Genomic DNA, 27,514 nt, shown 5'->3' on the forward strand with positions numbered 1-27,514 from the left:
CACGGGTTAATCCACGGGACAAAGTCCACTGACATGCCCTTGTCCGAGGCCCTGCACAGTACCTGCATATGTACGAGAAACCTGTTTGCCCTGCCGGGCATCAAGGGCAATGGCATCATCCTGAGAATCCTGCAATACATGATCCCCACTGCGTCTGGCGAGGCAGTGACCACCTGGGCAGAAGATGTCAGCAAGGCATGGAGGGGGGGCACTTGAAGAACCAGCCCAAAGGTGGACCCGATGGCCTCCAACATAGGCCAATATGCGCGAGGAAGACCTGGGAATCTGAGAGTAATCAGGAAACGGTTCCGGTCTTCCTCAACAGGGTCAAAATAGCTAGAGTAGGGAAGAAAGAATATCTTCCTCGGGCCCAATGGCAAAGGGCTGCCTTTCAAAACCTCAGAGGCTGCGTCCTCATAATCAAAATCCACTTGGAAGAAACTTCTTCCAAGCAACTTGACATCTCGAAAGTGTGAGGCGAGGTCGGAGGGCAGAGCTGCCAAGAAACAATCTCGAGCTTGGAGACGGGAAGGGTAAGATCCAAAGATTCTGGCAATGAGAGTCGTTTTGGAGTCTTTCTCGATTTTAGCGTAGAGGACCGCGAGCTTGGCTTTGGAAAAACAATGGTTCATCCGGCCGAGGGAGATTGATTAGCCATGATGCTAATTGAAGAAAAAGGCTGACTTGAACCTGGATGAGGAGCAATCCGAACCAAGGGGAAGAGGCAGGCAAGGAGGCAGAGGAAAGGAAGGGAGGTGGAAAAGGGCCAAAAAAAAAAGGAAGAGACACACAGGCGAAGAAGGGCAGGGGAATGGCAACGCAGCAGAATGGAGGAGGCGGTGGAAGGAGGGGATGTGGAGAGAGGAGGGGAGGCGAACAAAGGAGAGCAGGGTGGGATGTGGAGAGAGGAGGGGAGGCAAACAAGGAGAGCAGGCAGGGATGTGGAGAGAGGAGGGGATGTGGAGAGAGTAGGGGAGGCGAACAAGGAGAGAAGAGGGTTTGACCCCCGATGTAAGAAGACGATGGGCAGCTTGAGGACGCCTCTCATAATGCTGGAGCATGGGATAATCCACGGGACAAAGTCCACTGACAAGCCCTTGTCTAAGGCCCTGCACAGTACTTGCATATGTAGGAGAAACCTGTTCTCCCTGCGGGGCATCAAGAGCAATGGCATCATGCTGAAAATCCTGCAATACATGATCCCCACTGTGTTGAACATCCTGCATATCGCCCCCTCCAAGTAGATACGACTCAACAAGATCATCTTGATCTGAGATATCATCTCTCTGCAAAGATGCATCGGCTGACACATCCCTCTGACTAGAAACATCATCTATCTGTACGTGATCCGAGGAGGCCTTCCCATCATCGCACCAGGGGAGCGGGCGTGGGAGACAGCTCACGACACCTTGCGGACTGAAGAACGGGAAGGAACTAAGGGAGGTGACGCTTCAGAAGCACGCTTGCGAGGCCTCCTGCGACCCCAAGCCCGAGGGCAATCTCGAGCAAAGTGACCCTGTTGGTGACAAACCCGACACTGCTCGGGTTTACGTGCAATCTCCATACGTTGCTTCGAAGGGCGACAAGGGCCCGGAAGCAAAACATAGTCCTCAAAGAGCTCAATGTCAATAGCAAGAACCATGACCCTGGGGACAGCATCCGCCGAGGTAGTGACCACTTGGGCACAAGATGTTGGCAAAGCGTGGAGGGGGGGGGGGGGGGGGGGGGGGGGGGGCACTTGAAGAACCAGCCCAAAGGCGGACCTGATGGCCTCTAACATAGACCAATATGCGCGAGGAAGACCTGGGAATCTGAGAGTAATTGGGCAATGGTTCCGGTCTTCCTCAACAGGGTCAAAATAGCTAGAGTAGCGAAGAAAGAATATCTTCCTTGGGCCCAATGGCAAAGGGCTGCCCTTCAAAACATGTAAGGCTGTGTCCTCAGAATCAAAATCCATTTGGAGGAAATGAAATGAAATGTTATAGCATAGCTGACAAATGTGGTCATCCACGATCTGATGCACATATTGCCCTGTCTCAAATCCGCAGATGGTGTGATGAGGTTCGGATCTGTCCAATGTCACAACGTATCCCATGTGATAGGTGTACATCCATGTACGCCGGGCGGGTGATAAAATCATCCGGTGAGAGGTGTAGAAAATGGCTCTTGTAATGAGTCATTTTCGTGCCCAAGGGCTGAAGGGGGCTAGTCCATGTCCTTTCTGTGTCCACTCTGATGATATCCATCCTGATCACGCGGTTTTGTTCTGAGCGGGTGAGATCCAAAAATGGACAATCCAGACTGTACTGAAAGGGTGGTAGTGCCTCTATCCGCAAACCATGTAGGTCAAACCATGATCTCATCTGAGCGTACCAACAATGAGTATCTCCATCCTCTACCAACTGTATGGAAAAAAAGGAAAAATACGGGAGGTCCTATGAGCACCTATCGATCTGCTCTCCTGGGTTCCACTGAGAAGCTCTAAGAGTGCAGCCATCAAATAGTTAAAGTGTTCAATGCAAACCAGTCATTATATGGGGAGCAGGCTCTATGGATCCTGGTAAGAGCTCTCCATCAATTATGGGCTTCTGTAAGTCCTGTCTCCTCAGTCTTAACAGAAAGTAACGCTGTGTCTCTATCTGAGCTCCCGATTACCTTTAAAGGAACTTGAGGCCAAACACACTCTCAGGTGTTTGCACAAGAAGAATGAGGGAGACTCATGTTTGTCTGAGCAGGTCTGGGCTGATTTTTAGGTTAGATAGTCCACTTTGCCTATTTTTTCACCTTTTCTATACACGTAGTGGTGCCTTTACCATGCCAGCAGTGTTAGCTGCATTTATGAAGAGCAGAATCTTCCAATATTTTTGCAGCATTTACATATGCTAAACATGAACACGAGTTTTTTGCCTTGAAGTCTTTGCTCAAAAGCCTGAAGCTCTATTCTTCTAAAAGTGGTAATAGAAAAAGAACAGAATGATTATACACCCAAAATGAATGTGCATGTAGCAACTTTGAAGTACACAATTATCATGTGGATGTGGTAACTTCGATGTACATAGTCATCATGCAGAGTAAAACGCAAGCGTGAAAAATCTTATATTCTTGTTTAATAACGTTTCTTAGTGCTTTGCAAAAAAGTATTCATGATAACTTTAGAAATGCTTGATGTAACAGATGGCGAACATGGATTCATTATCAGGTATCAGCTTTTTTCAAAAGGTCCTTATCTAATCAATGTTGCATGTGGGGATGCAGGATCGTTCACTTGACTTTCATAGACTTTGTGCACTTTATGCTATCACAGGTACCTCTCTACTTAATTTTTTTTCAGAAAGGAGACTTACATTAAGTATGAAAAAATTTTACAAAATGGAGATTTCACACCAAGAAAGGTGGAGATCTCAACCAATCAGGAGCCCTGTGCTGCCAATTGGGTCCCGAATGAGAGGACGTGAAAAAGATACCAATGTTCCACTCTCTCATAAACTGGCCGTGCTTCCTCTCCGCAGCCCTCAAAGATCCCTCGATTCTGGCCCAGGTAGCCATGATGGTGTGAATAATATCACTCCAAATCCTGCAAAGACATTGAGAAACAAGAACGGGAGTACCCTCAATGGCCTCAGTGTATGTAGCCTTCCAGATATTCCAGACTGAGATGCTAGCAATAATCTCCCAAGAACTGTCTAACCTCTGTGCCGGAGAGACAAAGTGTGAAAGTGGCAAATCTTGAAGACAACACTGCCGAGCAATGATAGAACAAAAAGAAATGATAGCATCCCTCTTAATCCTACCAAAGAGGTGTGCAATCGCAGACCAAACCCTTCGTGCTTCCCTGCATTCCCATAAACAATGGTAAACTGACTCCGAAACTCCTGCACATCTAGGGTATGCTGGGCAAGCACTAGTAACTGACCTCCACTGATTGGTGGCTAGACCACCATGAGGGAAACCCAGATAAAGGAGGAAATTTGTGGCTTCCTATAAGAACGCCACAATCTCTGCCAAAATACCCTCTGAATGTCAGTCGAAATGCCGTAGGATTTCCAATGGGGTCTAAGAGTAGGGACACTTTGAATGTGTCCCAAGATAAGATGTCTGGCATTCCGCACCGTATAACTGAAAAAAGGCATGCTTTTCAAGGGGTTACAAGCATCCTTCCACACCCACTCACCGAGGTCCCAATGCAAATGTCTGATAGGGCAGCCACCATACAACCAAAGGCTAACACTCTCTGTGATGATCCCTGGGGGAGGGGGGGTCAACAAAGACGTGCGTCCCTAACCTGCCAACAACTCTGATTGGACGAAACTGGGGGACCCTCAATAAGGACATCTCTCCAACTGCCATCCATCCTGTACGGAAAAAAAGACCGGTACATGATTCTCCCTAGGCAAAGGGAGACCCATAACCTGAAGATGAACACCTGTCCCAGAAAAAACCCCAAACCAAGAATGATGACGGGCTTCCAAGAAAGATCTAGTAACCCAGTGGTTGGGAATGGCTGCATCAATCTGTGCAATCCTCCGACTAGAGCCTCTCAAATGCTGCGTGAGATCCAATCTCTGTACCTCGGTGACGCTTTGAAACCTCTTCCAAGCCAACACTGTAGGGCAAAGGGTCTTCCAGACAACCCAAAGAATATGCATAGCTGCCCCAAGAGGCCTACCATGCATATCTAAGATCAAATCATCCCATAGAATGGGCCGCCGCTTAACTTCCTCCGCTGAACACGGGGGGACGTGTACCAGAAAACTCCTCAGGCAATCCTAGGCCCGTAGGAGGGACCTAACTAGGGGGGACGAAGGGGAGCGGTGAACTGCATCTGAAAAAATAAAGCGTGAGCTGAGAGTCTAGTCACCTCCGCGAACAGGGACACACTTCGTGATCTGCTGCATGAGAAAGTCCTTCCACGGCTCAGTGCCTGGAAGAATGCCCCTAACCAGCTTACACAGCAAAGCCTTACATTGCACCTCAGGGTCGATGATATTCAATCCCCCTTCCTGTTTATGCCTGATAATGGTTTCCCAAGCAACTCTAGCCCTGGTGTGTGCATTTCCATCAAGCCCTGACCAAAGAAAGTTCCGAATAAGGCGACGAAGCTGGTCAATGCAGCCCTTATGAAAAATCCAGCATGAAGCGATAAACCAAGCCGTGGCTAGCAAAACTTGGTTAACCACCAAAGCTCTAGAGGGCAAGTCGAGCTTCTTCCTACTCCAATGATGAAGTTTGCTTTTAATGCTTAAGAGCACTGGAGCAAACTGTTGTGCAGGGGAGATGTCAACGCCCACCTGACAACCAAGTTATCTGGCAGAGCATCCTCTCTCAATCCAAGTAAAACCAACATCTGTACCCCAATCTGCAAGAGGAGAATCATAGGATGACAATGCCACATAAAATACTCAGAAACATTACATGGAGGAAATATGCAATCTGAGGACTCACCCCAACATTAATTCTCTGCATTTATTGACTGCAGATTAATTTTTTGAATTTTTGGTGCAGATTTTGTGTAGGGAACATGTTTGACCTGCATTTTAAGAAGATAGGACAGAGCTGTAGCTCATCTGTATTTTTATTTTTAAAATCAAAGAACTCAAAAACCTTACTGCCTATTATCTTCTAACAAAGACTATTATATCAAGAATCTTGAGTCTACTGGTTGTAAGCCTCTTGCAGCCCTCTGTGCAGGGGATGAAGATGGGCTTTCTCCATGCCATCATGATTACGTTCTGAAACAGAAGATAAATTTACCTTTTAGATCCTTGTTTCCTCTTCGGGATCACAACTGTTATATTTCATGCCCCTACCACCAGTGGCTCATGGAGGGGTGATGGGAGACCCTGCATATTTCGGATGTACCATGGTCAGTGTTTGTGGCTGAGAGAAATACTGTACTGTTCTTTGGGATTCTTCCCAGTTAAGGGATCACGTCATGCTTTTGAATCCATCGTACTACTGCAGCCGGATGGAGATAGGAGCCCTTTCAGAACATGTCTAGTTTTCTATTAGAACCCCAAACCAAGAATGATGACGGGCTTCCAAGAAAGATCCAGTATCCAATGGTTGGGAATGGCTGCATCAATCTGTGCAATCCTCTGACTAGAGCCTCTCAAATGCTGCGTAAGATCCAATCTCTGGACCTCGGTGAGGCTCTGAAGCGTCTTCCAAGCCAGCACTGTAGGGCATAGGGTCTCCCAGCCAGCCCAAAGAATATGCATAGCTGCGCCAAGAGGCCTACCATGCACATCTAAGATCAAATCATTCCACAGAATGGGCTGCCGGTTAGCTTCCTCCGTTGAACACGGGGGGATGTGTACCAAAAAACTCCTCAGGCCGTCTCAGGCCTATAGGAGGGACCTAACTAGGGGGGACGAAGGGGAGCGGTGAATTGCATTCGAAAAAATAAAGTGTGAGCTGAGAGTCCAGTCACCTCCGCGAACAAGGACACACTTCGTGATCAGCTGCATGAGAAAGTCCTTCCAGGGCTCAGTGCCTGGAAGAAAGCCCCTAACAACAAGCTTACAGAGCAAAGCCTTACATTGCACCTCAGGGTTGATGAAATTCAATCCCCCTTCCTGCTTAGGCTTAGGCGTGATAATGGTTTCCCAAGCAACTCTAGCCCTGGTGTGTGCATTTCCATCAAGCCCTGACCAAAGAAAGTTCCGAATAAGGCGACGAAGCTGGCCAATGCAGCGCTTATGAAAAATCCAGCACGAAGCCATAAACCAAGCCGTGGCTAGCAAAACTTGGTTAACCACCAAAGCTCTAGAGGCCAAGTCGAGCTTCTTCCTACTCCAGTGATGAAGTTTTCTTTTTTAATGCTTAAGAGCACTGGAGCAAACTGTTGTGCAGGGGAGATGTCAACGCTGACCTGACCTACATGTCTACAAACCCTTGTGGAGTGATGATGTGAACATGTACAGGGAGATGGTGGATCAATCTCCAAAAGGCAGTAAGCCCAAAGCTTTGCGAAAAGGTTTGAACTTTGAGGTGAGGAAGTGCCTTCGTGAACAAATTTGCCAGGTTATCATGTGTAGGCACATATGCCAAGATGATCTCCCTTGGGTTCCTCGCAACTGATGGTGCACTACTTTGACTATCAAGAAAAATGGTAGTGGAGGACGATTGTTAAACACCCAAATCAGCTATAAGGCATCCGAGCCAAACACACTTTTATATTGCTGTAAAAGCTGCCCTATACGAGCTTGATAGCTTGAAGTGGCCATTGTTGGCTGCTGCTTGTTCAGCCATGATATACATGAATCACCAAGACAGAAGCAAAAGACACTAGTGGACACCGTAGCGTTGTACCATCCAGCCCAATCTGAATCTGTAAAGGCATGTAGCTGTGAATCACCTTCCTCGGGATAGAACAATCCAAGGTACTCAGTGCCCTGTGTAAGTAGCGGAAAACCCGCTTTACGGCCTGTCAATGCTTGAAGCTTGGACTATGCATAAACCTGCTCAACTTGAGAGACCCCAAACTGAATATCTGTCCTCATGTTGCATAAATTACGTATCCGCGGTTTGCTGCTTTGGCAGTTTTCTTCTCTTCTCTCAGCCCAACTACGGGATGCAGATGTTATTTCGTTATGGTCTACGGCGGCTTGGCTGGCTCATCTTTGATGCTTTTATTTTGGATGCTTATTTGGCTAGGAGGCTTTCTTATCAGTGTACAGGTTTGCATGGTCATGATCCTTTAGAGGATCTTTTGTGGGGGTTTTTGGGGCCATAGGTTCTGTGTGAGCCATGTGGCTGATGTACATTTTTTACATATAATATAAAACACCATTTCACGAAAAAAAAAAGAGAGAGAGAGAGAGAGAAATGAAATGATATATTAAGTCCTGAAAAGGCCAAAATGACCTATGGGACCAAAAAGGTTACAACAATTGGTGGATTTGATACAATGTCTGTGTAAGAAAAGCTAAAACAACTAAACGACTAACTGAAACTGAAACAACAACTATGAGGAAAAGTAAAGTACTAGGAGCTCCTAATGGATAGCATTTGGGAAGGAAAACTCCAGCAACAAAGGTAAGCATCATATACATCACTATCCAAAGATGTCTCTCATCGGTCGATGGCGGATATCCTCAATGTCCTCCATGGTGAGTACTCTGACTGGACGTCTCCCATGCTGTGCTAGTATGGTCCTGATCCTCTGTTGTAATCTCCGCCGGTGTCAAGATGGGCCTCTCATCTTGGGGCGCCTGGACCGCCCCAGCTCTATAGCCCGATCAATCAGTGTACCTCTGGTGTGGCTATACTCTGGGGCTAGCTGCAATGCCTGCTGGCCTGACTTCTCAATCTCTGGTCGAAAGAAGTCTGTAATCTGCCTCTGTAGGTGTCTCTCCCTCTCTGATCCCCTCCCTCTCAAGAGACCCTCTCTATGTCTACGCAGCTCCAGCAAGTATAATCCGAGGCATCTCTGATCTTGGTATCTCATGACTCTGGAAAGTGGTCCGAAACCCTCTCTGAACAGGCAGTAAAAACGGCCTCGTATCTCATAATATACTGGACAGTGACATATGTAATGTAACTCTGTCTCTGGCTCCACCTAGCACAAGTGACAAATCGTGGCCTCAACTACTGGTACTCCTCTGAATCTGCCAGTCTCAATCTCTAGCTGGTGTGAGGATGTGCGCATCTGACCAATAGCACACCGTACCCCATGAGAAAGATGAGTATCCATGTAGCTGGGTCTAATCACAAACCCATCCTCCGTGAGCTGGAGAAGATGATCTCTATAGAAAGCCATCTTCGTACCAAGCTCGTGTGTCGGCTGCATCCATGTCCTCCTAGTGTCCAGCTGAGTCAAGTCCTGCCTGATAAGTCTGGTAATCTTTGCCCGTGTGAGAGTGAGGGAGGGTGCATCCAGGGAGTACTGAAATGGAGGTAGCATGTCCATACTAAAGCCACGCAGCTGGAACCAAGTTGTCATCTGTGCATACCAACATGATCGGTCTCCCTGTGATGCCAACTGTCGTGAAGACTCCAGGGCTAAGCGAGCATATCTGTCTCTAGGGAGAGCCCAAGTGCTATGTATAAAGGAGACTGATCGAGTGAGTGCCTCTACTACCAATGGGGGGGCAGCCATCTCTGCACGGATAATATCATGTGGTACGGAGGCCTTGGCCCTAATCATCCGGGAAATCATAGAAACCAAGGGCCTCTCCATACATCTCCATCCATCAATACTACCAGCTCGGCTGTGGTGATCCACTGAGGGTCCCCATATCTCCGCTCCATACTTCATGGCTGAAGTGACCAAAGTGTCAAAGAGCCAGAGCTTTGTTGTTCAAGGTTCCTGAAACTGAACTTGCGAGTACATCCTCTCTCTAGTTTGTTCTAGAGAGAGAGAGGGTGTCACTTGATGCAGAGTGTGTGTGAGAGAGAGTGAGAGTGTGTGTGAGAGGAGCTGCCTTGAGCAAGGTTTAAGCTTTAAGCAAGGGGGAGAGAGTGTGTATGAGAGAAGGAGAGACTCGAGAGAGCATGTGTGTGAGTCTTTAGAGCTTACAGGGGCCCTTATAGCCCCCCGTCTAGAGACTCAAACGGATTCAAACGGGCAGAAATGGGAAAATCCCAAATGGTCAGAAATGGGCAGAATCCAGAAACGGTAAAAAAACATCAACTATGCTCAGACGCCTTGAACGAATCTCGAACGCCTCGGAAGACTCCTACACCTCGAACGCTTCTAACGGTTAGAGACGCGCCTCGTAACAACTATGTTGGAGACTAAGAGCTAGCAAGGATGAGGTCTAGATTGGCCTTGGGTCAATCAAAAGCTAACTAGAGGCTAATAATGGCTAAAAGCTTAATAATGAAAGTAAAATTCCAATAATAGCTTGGTTATGATTATATCCGTGTCTTAGACTCACTGATAATTATTAAGAGGAAATCTGGCAACGGAGAGGTCTATCAAGGCAAAAGACCTTATGGCGGCCAAGGGTAGTTGTAGGTGGGTAGGCAGTCTTGTTGCATGGGATGCTAGAGTGTGTTTTCCCCAAGCCTTGTTGCCTCACAACAATAGGTACTTCAGCTCCAGGGTGGCTCGAGAACGGGGCGTATGGTAAGGAGTAAATTCACTAGTCAAATTTTATCGCAGACATCGACTTCAGATTTGATGCGGGTTTTTCTAACCTTAATAGGGTTTGGAGGTATGTGATCCTAACAGCCTCTTGTGTCAAAGTTGTTGAGGATGTTTGATGACTTTGGCTGTAGAGAATTGCCTCTGCGTCCATTTGCAGTGGGACCTAGGACGTTGAATCAGAGAAACCCTACAGTCACACTCAAGCATCTAGCGTGCACTCCTATGACCTAAACTGACCAGAGGTGGGAGCTTATCAGCAGCATTGGCATATGGCACATTCGGCTTGCCTGGAGGAGCAGGGCCAGAGAGGGCACAGCCAGCCCCAGGTGGAGACCATCTGATTCTTATGGACAGACCTCTGACATACTCTCCGTGGCCACTGGAGATGCCTTCATCAAGTCTCAAAGGTCATGTAGGGGCGACGCATATCTTTTCTTCACTCTCAATCCTGGGACTCTCTCTCTTAGTGCTGATGGCAGAACAAGCCGCCATTGTTCCCCCACCTCCACTGTAGTCTTCCTTGGAGAATGGTCAGCCATGGAGTGAGATCTCCTCCTTTTCATGCGTTTTCTCTTCTCTCTAGAGGGTTGGTAGTTGGTATCTGCATTTATGTGATTGTACATAGTTTTGTTTACTTATAGAAGGATTCTCATGACCGTGGTCATACTAGCTATATGAGGCTATGCTTTTTTGTCTCCCTCTCGAGTTATAGGGTTTCACAGTTTCATTTTCTTTCTATAGGAGGCAGTGGTAGAAAACTTTATCTGCTCTTCATATGAATAAGTTATTAAAGCAGGATACCTGGAAGTTCTAGCTGAGAAAGCTAATTAATGATTTTATTTACGAAAGTATGAGATTATAAACTTTTCTACCCGTTTTTTTTTTGTCGTTTTAGAAACATATGCATTTTCAGGTTTTTGTCTAGTTGTCTAAGTATTTTCTTACTGGAGACTTTACATTTATTGATGTGATATCCTAATAATTCTAAGTATTTGTTGATCCGTATTCGAATCACATGCTATTACAGGTATTAGAAGTCGAACCATACATAGTTTCCCAAAATTGTATGTGGTGGTTTTACAGATGTGGCACTTGTTACCTCTTTGCGAGATGGAATGAATCTTGTAAGCTATGAATTCGTTGCGTGCCAAAACACGAAAAAGGGTGTTCTCATTCTGAGTGAGGTAAATGTATAACAGATAATATAGTAGATTGAAACTTCCAGATGCTGGCTTGTTCTAACAGCATCTATTTTCACATGTGTAACAAGAAAAATTTCAGATGATGGCAAAAGATAGGATGCAGACATATGTGGGTACTAAGTTACTGCAGGCCTTTGGCATTATTTTGTGTGACAGCTAGCTGGTGCAGCTCAATCACTAGGTGCTGGTGCTATATTAGTCAATCCCTGGAACATAAGTGATGTTGCTGTTGCAATAAAGGATGCATTGAATATGCGAGAAACTGATAGAAAGGAATGCCATTGTCACAACTTTGAACATGTGACCACACACACTGCCCAAGTTTGGGCTGATACTTTTGTCAGGTAAGAAACAATAAAGGGATCAATGAAAATCATGTTTAAGGTAAACAATTTGAAGTATGCCTTTAGTGAGTGTAAGTTTTCTCTTAATTTTTCAGTATCAAATAACTTTCATGACACCTCCGGCGTAAAACAGACAATCATTGCTGTTGCTGCTGATAGGAAAAGAAGTATCCAATGAATTAGAACAAGGTTTTGTACTCAGAATTATATCTTCTTTATATAAAAAACAACTTCAGTTTTTTTTTTGTCTGAAAGGATTGTTCTTTTCCCTTCACATCCTCCCTGCCTGCTCCCATTGGCTTCTCAGTGCCCATTCTTTGCCCCTTTCCGTCCTGTCCTCGCTCCTGTTTTCCCTCACCTTTGCACCTTGCCCGTTAATCTGCTCAGTTCCACTCCCGCTGCATCGCCACAGGTTGTGTTGTTTACAATTGCGGGTCCTCTTTGGCTCCACCCTTCAGGACTCTATGGCAGCTGCTTTGTCATCCCCGTCTGAGGCCACCCTCAACTGTCCTCTCTCAGATGTGGAACTTCAGCTGTTGGCTTCTTCAATTGCTTTACTGGAAGTATGCACCTTGGTGTGCAAGTTCATGGGAAGCTGTCCAGCTCGAATCCAGATCTGTGATCTCCAGATGGTTCTCATGGGAGAGCCTAGTGGCATCATGGACATCCAGTTCCAAGGTAATATGGCTCTCGTTGGAGAGCCTAGTGGCATCACAGACATGCAGTTCCAAGGCCATGGGTACATCAGGTGGAGTTCAACTGCCCCACCATCTTGAAGAAAACATTGTCGATGAGCTCGCTTTCAGTGCGGAGTTCCGAGGTCTACTTTGCACTGTGGAAACATGGGTTCTCCCTGGATTCGGACCCACTGGCACGCACTACCGGCTTCCCTACCACAGTATGCTTTCCAGGGCTTCCTGAAGACTACCATGTGCTCATTCTGACGTTAGAGCGCTCTTTGGGAAAGGTCCTGGACTGTCTCAGTGCTGCCACGGCAGCGAGCGTCGCTGGGATTCCCTCCATTCTGTGTTACTTGCCTCACGGGAGAACCTTCTCTGTCACTTGGCAATTTCCCAGCTAGATGGCAACATCCTTCTTCAGAGGCGCGAGTTTTTGAGCTTGCCAAGCCAGTGCTTAATCCACCAATAGATGGGTCACTTTGTGAGAGTTTTCCCTCGCTGCTGCACTGGTGAGGGACCCCCCTGTGCGCCCCCAGCAATGCCAACTCGTAGATCACCCCCCCGGCCGCCTATTGGTCTCCTTGTTGCTCCTTTGGTAGCCACCTTGGAGAGCGCCATTTGCACCAGCAATAGGAGGTGCCCTGGGAGCATGGGTGAAGGGTCCCTGGCCATCTGGCTCGCCACCAACAGATCACTGAGCCAGTTTTGCCAGCAGATTTATGGGCCCCTCATGAGGCTCTCCATTGGTGGACCTCACTGCCACTCCTCTGGTGACCCCCGGCGCCCGCACCCCCCTCCTTCAGTTCGCTCTGCCCCGGCAGCCCCCCCCCCCCCCCCCCCCCCAAAAAAAAAAAACCACGAGTGGGGATTGTCCACCCACGGCATCGGACACCTCACACACCCGGTATCAGAGTTGGCAACAGTACTGAGAGCTGGTTTAGACCATCGTTTGTTTCTCTGCTGTTTCCATTCTTGCCCATGAGCTAGGGAACGCTCCACCCCACCACCCATTGGATTTTTCCTTCTGCTGCTGCCTCCTCTTTGACTTTAGTTCCCTTGTGGCAGTGGATGCGCTTCACCAAGTCAATGTTGTCCTCCACCACGCCAGCCTGACCCCCGCAGATGTTGGAGTGTCTTTCTTCTCTTTTCCTTGAGCATAGTCATCAAGATGAACTCGGACAGTACGTTAGTGGATCACACTTTGCGTTTCATTGCAATTAAACACTTAAATTATCCACAACCTTAAACATGCCACCTGACACCACATGGAGGCCGGAATGGGCCGACACCCAGTATTTTATTACTCAAGGAGAAAAAAATTTAATGTACAAGCTTTGGGGGAGCACACGCTCTAGATTTACCCTTATACAACCATGAATAATTCATATACGCGGGCTGTCATGAAAATTCCAGGAATATGTATATTCCGTGTGGATACCAAGCCAATATTGCTTGTTCAATAGCCCACATAGCTGTCCATAAACCCATATGGCTAAATCATATGCCCATAAACCTGTCCATGTACCCATATGGCTGAATCATAAGCCCATAAACCTGTTCAGGAACCCAGCTGAATGATAAGCCCATAAAGGTGTTGGCTTCCATGCTTACACATGTGAACACCAGGAGAAATAGATGACCGTGCACGTGGATGTAGAACGCCCACTGGATCTGAGTGCAGACATCAAGTCCCAAGGATACCAAATTCCAAATTCCACTCTACTGACACTTGGCGTAGACATAGTCCCCTGCCAACAAGGTGTTAGTCCATATGACCCTTGGCATAAACATAAGTTCCCTATTAACGAGGTGTCAGTCCACATGACCCTTGGCACAGACATACGTCCCCTACAAACCAGCATCATGTCCACTCTTACCACTTGCACTTTGTGTTGGTACTGTGACCGCACACCTTGGAGGAGAGGTGGGATAAGTTAAGAATCGCTCACAACCATAGATATCCTAGTGCTTCATAAACATTTCCTCTACACATAGTTTATAGGCATTTCAGCCACCAATAGTTTTTTTTTAATGCGAAAAAGATCCTTGTAGCCACCCTCACTGCCCTAGGTCCGGGCACCCCCAAGTTCGTGAACCTCAAGTGTGGGCACCCCAAAGGGTGACCGCCACTCACGCAAGGAGGGAATCTGTGGTTGTTCCACTCCCCAAACTTAGGGACCACATTGGCTAACCACTTGACCACTTGGAAGCGGTGCTCACCCACTTGTGCTTGGTGTCTTTCACCGACTCCAACGACACCTGTCAGTGACCACTTTTAGCACTTGGCTTATGATTGCCCAAGGGGAGATGCACATTTGTAGTGGAATTGTATGTAGGAGTTAGGAGGCATTAGTGTTAGACACACTAGGCCTTACAGCATTTTTTTCCCCGGAAAAATATGAAAAAAATTTACAAGAAGATTACGGACCAAGCAAGGGGGAATTCTCAACCAATCTGGTGCTTTGTATTGCCAGCAAGGCCTTATAGCATTTAGTTTGAATGGTTTTTTAAACCTTAGAGTCACTTATACTTTTATACGGACACTTGGCACATTATGTTTGGACCCCTTTGGGCCTTTGATTTAGGGGCTTTTACTTTAGCTAGTAAAATAACTCCTCACTTTTTGCACTGATGTGAGGTTTCAATGGCCAACTCTCCTTGTTTGTGTATCGTCAAGTTCTGCTCTACCTATGTGTGTGCAGGCGTGCTAGCCACTTGCAAAGCAAGCATTTCAAAGGCCTACAACCCAACAAGAGACACAAATGTAGGGCCCCAAGACAGGAGGGCTTCGGGAGGAGCTACTCTACCCTTGACCACATCTTCACCCTTTGAACCATCATCAAGGAGGGCAAAGCACGCCATTAGAGGATCTATTGCTGCTTCGTGAACTTCCGCAAAGCTTTTGATACTATTCCTTAGGACTGACAACTCTAGCACCTACAGGAGATTCGGGATCCATCTGACATGATTTGGAGCATCGTCCCTCTTTGAGTCAATCACAGGACGGGTGAGAGCCCCAGCAGGGATGTCACATGAGATCTCTTGTACCATTGGGGTGAAACAGGGCTGCCCTTTATCACCCAGTCTTTGGCCTTTACATTGATGAGATCTGTAGCTTCATTGACAGATTAGGCAGGCCAAGCACTCCCACTTGCAGGCATACTGATTCCCTTCCTACTCTATGCAGATGACATTGTGCTTGTATCAAATTCAGCCGAGGGGCTTCAAAGACACTGGATGCTCTACAAGTTCTCTGTACACAGCGAGATCTCTCTAATAACCCTGGTAAAACCAAGGTCATGGTTTTCAACTCCTCCCGCCCCTACACATCCAGATTGGGAGCCCCAGTGAAAATTGCCCCATCATGTGTACGTCAGAGTTACTTTTAGTGGCCCTCGCTTTACCATGGCAACAGCACCACGCACTAGAGTGACACAGGGATATGCAGCTTTGGCCCTACTTAAGCAAAAGTGCTTCCGGGCCCATTTCTAGGAGCCCACGATGAAGGGTTGGCTCTTGGACACCCTCATCACACCAGCCTCGATGTATGGAGCACCTTTCTTGGGACCAGATCTTTTAGACTGGGATTAGCAGTGTGTGGAGAGGCCCTAGGTCATGATGTTCTCCTGCATGATTCGCAACAGCAAACCATCGGTCCCACATGCGATCATTCAGACAGAGTTCAATGCAGCCCTGATGGTGGTAGACACTTTTTCGGACACTCACCTACCTCGTTGGGAGCCCCGAAGGTGTGATCCAGAGTTCAATGCAGCCCGGAAGAAACGAGTGATGGTCGGTCAGCTAGCGAGGAAGGAGGGGTAGTGGCTGTGGACCTCACCCAAGAGGAGTTACCTTGGACCGGTCCTCCGCATTCCAGCATGCCAGATGCCCCCGTCCCCCCGGACGTCGGCCACAATCCCCTCATCAGCCTCAGATCCAGGACATGCTCCACCGCCGTCGAGCTACCTTTCCATGTGACGTAGTTGAGGGAGACCTCTCGGTCATACTCATTAGCCCCATGCTTGATATTTTGGAGAGTGGTATACCATCTATTGGGGGCTGATGCTCCTCTCATGTTCCATGTTCTGGTATTCCATGATGGGATTCCATGGACAGTTTTGTATCACCCTAGTGAGATAGCTTTGTTTTGTTTTTATTTTATTTTCCATTCCATGATAGAGATATTCCATGGACATTATTGTATCACTTTGGTCTCACAGGCCCATTGGGTCTTTAGTAGACGATGATGATCCATACATATCTACATCTACCTAGGGATTACTGTCAGTTTTTTTTTTTTTTTGGTTACGTTGTCTTTTTTTCCATGATGAGATTCCATGGACACATTGTACAGTTTTTTTCTCATAGACCCGTAGGGTCTTTTGCAAGACGTTAATATATATTCTTCTTCTTCTTCTTCTTCTCTCTCTCATATCAGATTCAGCTGAGGGGCTTTAGAGACACCTGGATGCTCTACAGGTTTTCTGCATACAGTGAGATTTCACTAATAATCTTGGTAAAATCAAGGTCATGGTTTTCAACCCCTCTCGCCCCTTCGCATCTAGATTGAGCTTCAGGCCCCGGTGGAGATTGTCCCATCATATGTGTACCTCGCAGCTACTCTTGGTGAAGATTAAAAAAACCCGCCTAAAAGCATGCTTTTTTAAATCTTTCTTTTCTCATGCATTCCGGATAGATTTTTTAGAAAAGAGAGATTTTTAAAAATCAAATGCATGCTTTTCTTGACATAAGTGCCTTATGAAAAATCACATTGTCTTCCCTTATTTCAAGCACCCCTCGAAAAAGCACTAGGTCTTTTTTTTTTCCCAGAGAAGAGACTTCTATTAAGTATGAGAAAATATACAAAAGGGAGATTTCGAACCAAACTAGGTGGAGATCTCAACCAATTGGGTGCCTTGTGTTGCCAACAAGGTCCTATATGAGTGGAAATGAAGAATAGACCGTGATCCCACTCTCATAAACTGGCCACGCTTTCTCTCTGCGGCCCTCGAAATTCCCTGGATTCTGGCCGAGGTTGTCATAAGAGTATGGATAATATCACTCCGAATCTTGTAGAGGCACTGTGTCCAAGACAATAGTGCGCTCTATGGCCTCAGTGCATCTAGCCTTCCAAATGGGCCCTCTATAGCCTTCCAGCGCTAGGTCTTTTTGACAATCACGTGTTTTGTGTTCTCTCAGCCAACCTGCACCATCTCCATGCCTCTCATCTGATGGCTGCCCGTCTGTTCTATACTGACTCTAGGCTGCCACGTGTCAGTGCTGTAGCTTGTACAGTGCCTTGCTTTATTTCAAGCGCCCCTCGAAAAAGCACTAGGCCTTTCTGACAATCATGCACTTTTTTTTTCTCTCAGCCAACCTGCACCATCTCCATGCCTCTCATCTGATGGATTCTATACCAACCCTAGACTGCCACGTGTCAGCGCTGTAGTTTGTACGGTGTGTGTATGATGGCCCTTTCAGGCCAGCACATCCTTCTGTACTGCCCCTAGCACCCATGCGCAGCAGTCCCGAGTTATACAGCTCTTGTACAGCTGTGTAGAGAAATCCCTACAGGCTACGCTTGCTCCCTACACGCACTAACGGCCCCCCTCTGTATGGCCTATAGCCCAGTAGGTGGCTGTGTCTACTGTACGGCCTTCGTAGGCTGTACAAGCAGTAGGTATCCAGGCCCTTCAATGGCTTCATGAGAGAGCACAGAAATCACTGCATCAAAAAAAGCATGCTAATGCTTCCATAGTATACATCTGTCTCTTTCTCTCCTCGTCCCTTCTGTACGTGCATTATTCAGCTTACACTCATGGGTACACTCCTCCCTTCTGTACATACAGAATTCAGCATACACTCATGCGTCTTTCTCAAAAACATGCTTCATCAAACACTCTTCTTCCTTCCTCTACATTGATGAACCTACTCTTCTCCTCAAGTCCACTTGCATAAAAGAAAAAAGCACGTACGAATACCTTCAAATCAGAGTATGAATCAAAAAACAACATAGGTGTAGAGGTATACGTAGTTTTTTTTTTAATGGAACCCATAAAAGGTACATTTCGTTTTGCATATAGAAATCTTCATGGTTCTTATAGTACTAGTTGTTACACCCATGGATCTCCTAAACATTGGACAAACAGGCCAACATTGTCCTCTTGTGGTTTAGGCTCTGATACCAAATGTTACGCTCATAGATCTCCTAAACACATGACAAACAAGATTAGTATCCCAATTAGGGACCGTGCAGGCTAGCTCACCTCCCAACCGTAGGTCTGCATTGGCAGACCTCCCTGGAGCACAAGGGCTAGGGCTCGGAGTGGACCATGTTCCAAGCCTAGGCACAAGCCATCGACATCACAATAGAATACAATAGTCCACTCACTAGGCTTATAGCTACCATAGACCTATAAATAGTTGTAACTTATGGGATAACACAACACCCTAGCCCATGTAATCAGCCTGCTGCATTAATCCTTAGGGTCTCCTAACCCAAGATTGGGCCAACTAACCGTGCGGTTCACATTAGGCACGTAACAGAGGCACCAATAATTTTTACCATCGAGGTACCCCTATTATGTATGTGAAAGTATTGCCTCTTTCTCATTCCAAAAACCACAAGTGGATAATGCATGAAATCAAGGGATAATGTTTTATAGATTTATAGCCATTTTTAGTTGTGGTTCTGGATACAAGTAAGATGTGTACTACTAAACAATGCTTTGTTATTCCACGGAGGCATTAGGAGGCTTTCAATCCAAACCAATGTTGATGGTTATGCTCTTGCAAAGTAGGTCTTTCTTTTTGAGCTTGTCAAAAGTGAAATGTCAATGCCTGAGAGAAGCATTCAAACTCGCGCACTAAAAAGCTGCTTTGTACTACACAATTATTCTGTGTTCTCTAGCCAGTCATTAAAATTCAAAATGTTAAGTTTTGATTGGCAGTGAGTTGAATGATACAATTGTCGAGGCACAGTTGCGGATTATGCGCGTACCTCCTCATCTTCCTATTGAAGAAGCTGTCACAAAATATCATCAAGCTAGAAATCGATTGTTGATTCTGGTTGGTACCTCCAAGCTCTATAAAACTAGAAGATTATGTGTTAACCTATCACTCATGGCATTATTTGTGTGTTACTGTTTGTATGATTTAGGGATTCAATTCAGCCATGACTGCACGAGTGGAAGGACCTGGTAGGAGAGGTCCAGATCAAATACGAGAAATGAAACTACGATTGCACCCTCACCTGCAGGATGTGTTTACAGAACTTTGCAAGGATCTCAACACCACAATAGTCATTCTTAGTGGCAGTGAAAGAAATGTTCTCGATGAGGTGGTTTGAGAGCTTGTTTTTATTGATTTGTGCAGTATTTTTGAAGTTTGTGCTTGCCAATTAAATGATGTATCCATCTTTTAAAAGATACTTTTAGGTTCCAAAATCATCCTATGGATTCATCGATAAAAGGGTTTCCTACCAGTGAGGTGATAGTTTAAGTGGTAGAGGTGTTTGTCTAGCACCAGGAGGTCTTGGGTTCAAAACCCCACATGGTGCTTCCTCGGTGGTATTGCCTACGGGCAGATAAAAAGGGCCTATGGGCAGGGGGGGGCGGAAGAGGGGAGGGGGTGGCGGGAAGAGGGGGGGGGGTGTACTGCTGGCAAATTCAGTCAAAGCTCATAATGCCTTGTAATTCTAGCAGGGGAAATGAAAGAAAGGGACTGTGAGCTCTTTTGAGCCGATATTACGTTAAATCCTGTGAGCTTTAGTAGGTTATTGTGAGCATGAAGCCAAACAATAGAGAGTGACTGAACATAGATTCCTTTTATGGTCTCTATAAATCTAGCTCTCTTAATCTGTGTGCCGTGAAACAGACAATGATGTCCAAAGCTGAATCTACTACAAAACATTGGGGTGTCAAGGGAGAGTGGCACAAGGGTTGCAGTATGGACAAGACTCTTTTTTTTCAAAGAAGAGACTTCTATTAAGTATCACGGCTATAAGCTGGAATAGAATAGAAGCACCCCAATATGTAAGGTGATCTCAGCCAGTGAGGAGCATCATGGTGCCATGAAAGACCTGTGGGACTAGAGGAAAAGAAAATGCCATGGTCCCACTCCCACATAAATACAACACGCTTTGCCTATGCAGAACGAGAGGACCCCTGAACACGAACCCAAGTAGCCATGAGAGTATGGATGATATCACCCCATATAGTGCTGATGCACTGAGACACAAAAATCTGGACACCCTCAATTGCCTCCATGCATCTAGCTCTCCAAATCTGCCATGCTATAATACTGGCAACAATCTCCAACTGGTGTCAATCCTCTGTCTAGAGGTTGTATAATGTGAGTGAGGGACATCCTGCAACAAACCATGCTGGGAAATACCTCTACGAATGAAAAGAACAATGTCAGGTATCATTGCCCTCGTAGGAAAGCTACGGACCAGACTGGGAAGGCTAAGCAATTGCTCCCCAAGTAACATACATGGTGCAGCCACTCAGTTTTCCCATAAGTTGGGCTATAGAACCTCAAATATGTTGTATAGTGTTGCATCCCCATAAACAATGTTGTACAGTCTCAGACTTTGCTGCACATCTCGGGCAGGTAGGTGCTACACCAAAAACCGATCTCCATTGATTGGCGGGGAGACCACCATGTAAAAATAACCAAAAGAAATGAGAGATCTGGCTCCTTCTGTATGAATGCCAAAGCCTATGCCAATATCTACGTTGTATCACCGGAGTGATGTCATAACTCTCCCAATGAGGGCCGAGAATAGTGATCCTATGCATCTGTTGAGTGATGAGAAGCCTGGCATTCCAGGCTTAATCAATCCACTCCCACTCACCTCCATGCCACTAAATTTATCCATACAGCCACAAACACCAAGAGCCATGAGTCACTATCTGAGGAGAAGGACCAATGAACTAGTGCTTCCCTGAACGACCAACGATTCTCATTGGACTAAGCCTGGTGTCTGGGATGATCTCCTCCATGCTACATCTCCTCAATCTTCATCCAAGCATGTTAGAATAGATGATGCAGTTTATAGCCTCCTGGCTCGGGAGAGCAATGACCTGCAAAGGTAGGCCTATCCTAGAAAAGATTCATCCAAAGACCTAGGAAGCGTGTGTTGCAAGAAAGGTGTCATGCTTCTCCATGGTCTGACAATGGCAGAGAAATTTTTTTTTTTCCAAGAAACGATCCTTCAACTGGTTAAAGAAAAACAGCCACAAAGGGCTAGATATAACCACGAAGGGCTAAATACAAACTCGCCTCATTTAAGGGTGGGAATCAAATGATCATAAGCCTTAAGGGGAAGAGACGCTTCTCCTCCGGTTGGCCGCTTTGTGAGGAGAAGGCTATCTCATACAGGGGGAGGAGGGGGGTAACAACAACATATGTGGTCTGTAATGCCAAATGGGGTCACCGCCTAGCTTTCTGCCGCTTCCGCATGTGGTCAGACCCTCCCTGTAACTTCCCCAGTGACCGCGGAGGGTGTGAATGATATCAAGCCATATGCTCGTGATGGTCTCAACCGGCAAAGTGGGTACCCTCGATGTCCTTGCTACATCTAGCAGGCCAAATGTGCCAGGTTGCTATGCTACTACAAACCTCCCATCTTTGGCATGAGCCTAGCTGCCAATCGCCTGTGGGGTGGGGTTGTGACTGGTACTGCTGCAATATGATGGTGAGAGACCTAAAGGCCTAGCCCTCCCCATCCTCCTCATAAGCCTTGACCAGTGGCCCAAGCGACAGTGCGCTATCCATAGCGCAGTTGCGGAGAATCCATTACCAAATCTGTTGAGCCTTTGGGAAATCCCAAAGGCAATGTCTCTGAGACTCTTGGGGGTGGCCACACCGCAGGCAAGCTGCTGGTCGACCTCCAACTGCCAGCCAAGTACCGACTGGCAAACTCCATTGTGCTATCAACCAAAGAAAGAGGGTGATCTTTCTAGGCCGAAAGCTGTCCCACAGTCTCTCCAGAAATCTGAAAGGAAACGCTGTGAGAGGCCCTGAGATTGCCAATGTGCTCCTGCTGTTGGTGTGCCATCTATCTCTCAGGCATCTGGATCTTGCGGTCTAGCGGCGCAGTAAACGCAAACAAGGGGCATCCAAAGTCTCCTCCCGATCCGGTGGATCATGCCAAGTCCACTCTCCTAGGTCCCACTGAAGGCGCGTGAGAGGTTGGCACTCCCATATCCATAGCCGCCATAGTCTCTAACTGGCTACCTTGGCCGGTGCTGGATCAATGTGCCATTCCCGTGCTCAAGAACCAATCACCCTCACCCTTTGCAAGGTGCCGCCACTGAAAGCCTCCAAAGGAAGCTCAGATCTCTCTAGTCTGCCACATGGGGTCCAATAGAAAAAGTGAGCAGACCACTGTCCTCTACCTTGGCCGGTGCTGGATCAATGTGCCATTCCCGTGCTCAAGAACCAATCACCCTCACCCTTTGCAAGGTGCTGCCACTGAAAGCCTCCAAAGGAAGCTCAGATCTCTCTAGTCTGCCATGGGGTCCAATAGAAAAAGTGAGCAGACCACTGTCCTCATCTACTCCATGGACCGCCACAAGGATATCGTGTCTCGTAAACACGCCTAGCCACACTGGGGGGGGGGGGGGGGGGGGATGTTTTAGGTTTGGAGGAGTCAGCCACTCTTGAGGGATAGCGGAGTCGATGTTGATGCTGATCCTATCTCTACCCCGGATCCTTGCCAGGCCTCTCTCTTGCACCTCCGGGGGTAACTGCCTTAGGCGATCCAATCTCCAAGAGGACTGGCAGGTCCCATCTCAAGGCACCCCAAGATACATGCGATCGGGCCTCTAACATGTGGCCACTAGGTAAATGGATTAGGGGGTTCTAGACCAAAGGTTACCTAAGCCGCTTTTCTGAGGCAACTGGAGCTATTTATTTGAGGCTGGCCAAAGATGATCCCAAGCACGAAGTAAACTGGCTGAGAATCTGTCCTCAAAAGCCGGGCTAAAGCCACAAGCTCGCATCTCTATGAAGATCCATCTGGTACTATGCGGCCAAGGGCCCCCCAAGACTCGAAGTGCAGGCTTAAATCCGGGCCAATAGGAAATCCTTCCAGGGATCAACGCACCAAGAAGGAGGCCTCTAACAATCAACTTGCCCAACTGAGCACGGCTCTGGCAAGACATGCCCGAGAAAAGGCCCAGCACGAAGTGATGTACTGCATGGTGGCAAGAAGTACCTGTTCTCCACCACCACTCTGCCTGTAGAGAGGGGCTCGCTGAGCTCCAATATAGAAGCTTCTTCCGAATACTCAGAAGAAGCAAGGCAAGCTGCTGCTCGGGAGAGAGATCAATGCCATCTTGGCAACCGAGATTAGCAACTGGGGTGCCCTTTGGGATCCACTGGAAAGCCTCAACTGATTGCCAAGTCGGGGTGGGTGCTAAGCCTACCCAAAAACCACACAACTTGTGGCAGTTGATCTGTGCTCTTGATGCATGGCAGAAAATCTCGATCGCCTCTGCAAATCTCTGGAGATTCCCCACATCTCCTCCAAGGAAAGCTGTTGTGTCGTCTGCAAACTCTAAGTCCAGCTACTCCTCCTGCGTGCGGAGGGGAAGATGCAATCCCTAAAGCCCGGTCTCTTGGGTAGAGAGAAAACTACTCGCGGCCTCGGCGACTAGGAAGAGGTAAGGTGCCAAAGGACAACCTTGTCTAACCGAGGGAGAGGGGCAATCTGTCGCCTTGAGCATGAGACCAATCAGGGCTCTTGGAGATCGGATCGTCCATAGGCAGTTACCCGCGGAGGTGCAAGAGTGAGGCCTGACAGGTATCCGGGGTAGAGATAGGCTCAGCATCGACATTGACTCAGCTATCTCTCAGGAGTGGCTGACTCCCCTAGACGCAACCCCCCCAATGTGGCTAGGCATGTGTATCAGACACAATATCCTAGAGGCGGTCCACAGAGTAGATGAGGACAGTGGTCTGCTCACTTTTTCTATTGGATCCCATGGCATACTAGAGAGATTTTTATTTATTTTTTTATTTTTTTCCATGAAAAGATCCTTTCATTAGTTATAAAAAGAAAAAAGCCCAATGGGCTACAAACCCTCTCCTGCTCATAAGAAGGCAAAGCAGAGATCCAATCAAGGCAGCTAGGGAGACTCTCCCTAGGTGCAGAGAAGTACAAATAACTGAAAGACTATCATAAAATAGGAGGGGGGGAAATCCAAACAGGTGGCATGAAGTGCCAGCGGGGGGTACCTGTGTGTAGAGTATAGAAAGGGCCGCTGCGCCAAGTGGTGTGGAAGGCCTGGCGTCGCAAGATCGCTCAATCCGAGTCGCCCCGGATGCGGTCATACTGGCCTCGCAGGGTGTGAATCAACTCCTGCCAGATAGCCCGAACAGTCTCTGCTGGTGGCTCCAGTCTCCCCTCAAAGGCCCTGAAACAACGGGCTCTCCAGGTGAACCATATGGTGAGGCTACTGAGGAGCTCCCATCGTAAATCCCTCTCCTGTGTCCAGCCGGTTGTCGAGAAATCCGGTGAAGGAACAAGGCGAGGCTGGCCCCCAATGAATCTGATGGCCTGGCGGGCCTGCTCCGTCTCGTATCCCAGAGCTAGCCCTGACGAAGTCGACCAAGCAGCGGCTCCCCACGTATACATTCCCTCCGGAGAGGGGGGCCAAAATGCGCAAAATCCTCAGCCAAATCTGCTGGACAGTCCCATAGGCAATGTCGCTGTGTCTCCAATGGGTGGCCGCATCGGACGCAGGCCGGCGGAAGGCCACTGTTGACAAGCCAGGTGCCAACTGCAGAGCCCCTGTGGGCAACCAGCCCACTGGAAAGCTGAAATCCTGCGTGCCTGTCTGCTAGCCCAGAGGCCCTCTGAAAAACTCTGTGGCATCACCCCAGTGTCCAAAACATGCTGAAAACCCCTGCGGAGGCCTAGCCCCAAAAGTTCCCAATAGCACATTAAAAAGGCAGGCGTCAATCCATCCTCCCCAGGGCAACTATGACGCGGGAGGGCCCTCAAAGCCTCACCCAGCTCATCCTCTGAAAGGGACTCACCCAAAGCTGTGCGCATACGATCTGTGACCCTCCTCTGCACATGGGTCCACACAGTCTGTCTGCAAGCATCACGTGCCTCCGTGGCTGGCTCCGCTGAAAGCAGGTCTCTGTAGAACTCAGTGGCAATAGCTCTAATCTCCTCGGGCTCAGTGGTTGGCTAACGATCCGTCCTGCCTCCTGAGCTGGCGTACTCCTGCTCGAGCATGGCGGGGTCCGGTGATCTCAAAAAACCCCCCAGTCACTCTATCACCAAGCTGAGTCCACTGAGAGGCTTGGCGATGATAGTAAAACTCGTGTCTCTGCTCCTCTGCCTCTCTAACCTCCTGGCGTGCCTGGCTCAGTTGGGACGCCACCCACTCACATGTAGACTGCTGCTCCTGAAGGCGCTGGAGCGAAGCAAGGCTACGTCTCAAGCGACGCTCCCGCTCTCGTGTCTCTCCCAGTCGTGTCAAGGCTGTAGCGTGCAAAAAAGAGCTGAGCTCGATGAGCCCCTGGGCACACTGGCCCGCTGCATCCAGGTCAGAGCTCTGGCTATCCTGCCATATCCTCTCAATGTCCTCAAAAAGACTGGGTTCTGTAAGTATCCTCTCTGAGATCCTCAACTGCAAGCTGGTCTCCCGTGTCCTCTCCTCAAGAGTCAAAATAACTGGCGCATGGTCTGAGAAAGAGGTGCCAGCGAGAATGCCAACGGAGCCACCATGCTCCCCAAACCTGTCGCCCACATAGAAGCGATCAATCCGTGATAGATTAGTCCCTCCCTACCGGCGATCCGATCGAGAAAAACTAAGACTGTCCTAAGAATGGGAGAAAGCCTCATGCTGCCATGCATCAGTGATCTGCAGTGTCATACAAAATCGCTCCCAAGCTGCAAGCTCCGTGCCGTGCACTGTAACATGACTGCCTCCCACCCTATCGGCCGGGTCCTCAAGCATGTTGAAGTCTCTCCCAACACACCAATGTGCGGCCTCGGGCAATGCATCTGTAACAAGGGTCCAAAACTCTGCTTTGGCACTAGCATGATTGGGCGCATAGACATTGAGCACACCAATGTGCTCATCGTGCATCCTCAGAATAACATACTGCGCTCTACCAGGCACAGTGACCCCGCGATCCACAATGGCCTACCGCCATGCATCCGCAATGACCATACATACTCCTCCCTGCCCACCCAAGGGGCCAAAACCTACAGACCAAAAAGTGTCCCATCTACCAGGCATCACCAAACCATATCTCCGAATCTTGCTCTCACTCAAATGGTGCTCTTGCATCATCAGAATATCAATACTGCCCCCAACCAGGCATCTCTGAAGCTCCTGTCTCAAGCAACCACGATAACGTACATAGTGTGCACCGCCAAGGCCCTGTACATTCCATGAGATGATCCTCATGGATGACCTGCTAAGGTGGAGGCTGTCTCAGCCATACGGCGGGCCTTCGCAAGCGGCTTGGATGGAGAGTAATCCCCATCCGAGCGACTACGAATCTGCCCACCCGGTGTGCTACAAGTGTCTCGGACCAGGCGCCAGTGGTTGTCCCATAGCGACTGCCTCCCGCTCGGAGAAAGAATCCTCATGTATGCATACATAGCCAGGGTCTCGCGCTAGGTCTGCCACTATGCGAACCACCAAGTGTCGATTCCCGGAGGCATCCGCACTCCCGGTGTCAAAGAAATGTGCCAACTCCCAGAGGCGGCCTACCCTGTCTGTAATCTCCAAGTCGCTCACATGGTGAGAAAACTCAACTGCGTGTGTCTGCAAAATACTAAGAGCAAGATCCAGAGTCCACTCCTGGTCGCGAGTGCCGCAAAGAGGGAAGGAGAAGGCCACCGCTGAATCAAGTGCCTCCTCCCATCGGGCCGGAAGTATCACCACATGAACTCTAATAGGTGCTGGCTATGGGGGCCCTCCGCTCCAAATAGGCATGTAAAGGGGTAGTCGAAAGCCTCCGAGCGCGAGACTACTCAGCCGACTGCGGATAGAGGATATCCGTGAAGCACAAATCGGCATGGTAGGTCTCCTCTGCGGTACACGAGTAAGGTCGGTGCTCAGTGCCCGCCGGACTGCAGGTGAGCGCCAGGGCACTGCCAGTGCCTCCCGGGGAGCTGAGACAAGCGGAGGGGGAGGAGGGGGGAGAGAAGGGGGTGGG

General features: G+C 48.2%; 1 protein-coding gene across 5 annotated transcripts in view; it reads left to right on the forward strand.

Moving 5' to 3' along the window:
• The window catches only part of LOC147619643 (alpha,alpha-trehalose-phosphate synthase [UDP-forming] 1-like), a 192,538-nt gene that overhangs the window by 104,062 nt on the left and 60,962 nt on the right, over window positions 1-27,514 (forward strand). For 4 of the 5 annotated variants that reach the window (XM_086773322.1, XM_086773320.1, XM_086773323.1 and 1 more), the window contains 5 exons: window positions 3,256-3,304; window positions 11,177-11,277; window positions 11,452-11,639; window positions 19,270-19,387; window positions 19,479-19,658. In XM_086773322.1, the coding sequence (XP_086629448.1) occupies window positions 3,256-3,304; window positions 11,177-11,277; window positions 11,452-11,639; window positions 19,270-19,387; window positions 19,479-19,658 (636 nt within the window). Of the gene's footprint in view, window positions 1-3,174; window positions 3,200-3,255; window positions 3,305-11,176; window positions 11,278-11,451; window positions 11,640-19,269; window positions 19,388-19,478; window positions 19,659-27,514 lie in introns of all 5 variants that reach the window. The other variant, XM_086773321.1, reaches the window with a different exon arrangement.

This window comes from Cibotium barometz, chromosome 33 (genome assembly GCF_041138505.1).
Source record: "Cibotium barometz isolate CiBa-2024 chromosome 33, ASM4113850v1, whole genome shotgun sequence".
NCBI lineage: Eukaryota > Viridiplantae > Streptophyta > Polypodiopsida > Cyatheales > Cibotiaceae > Cibotium > Cibotium barometz.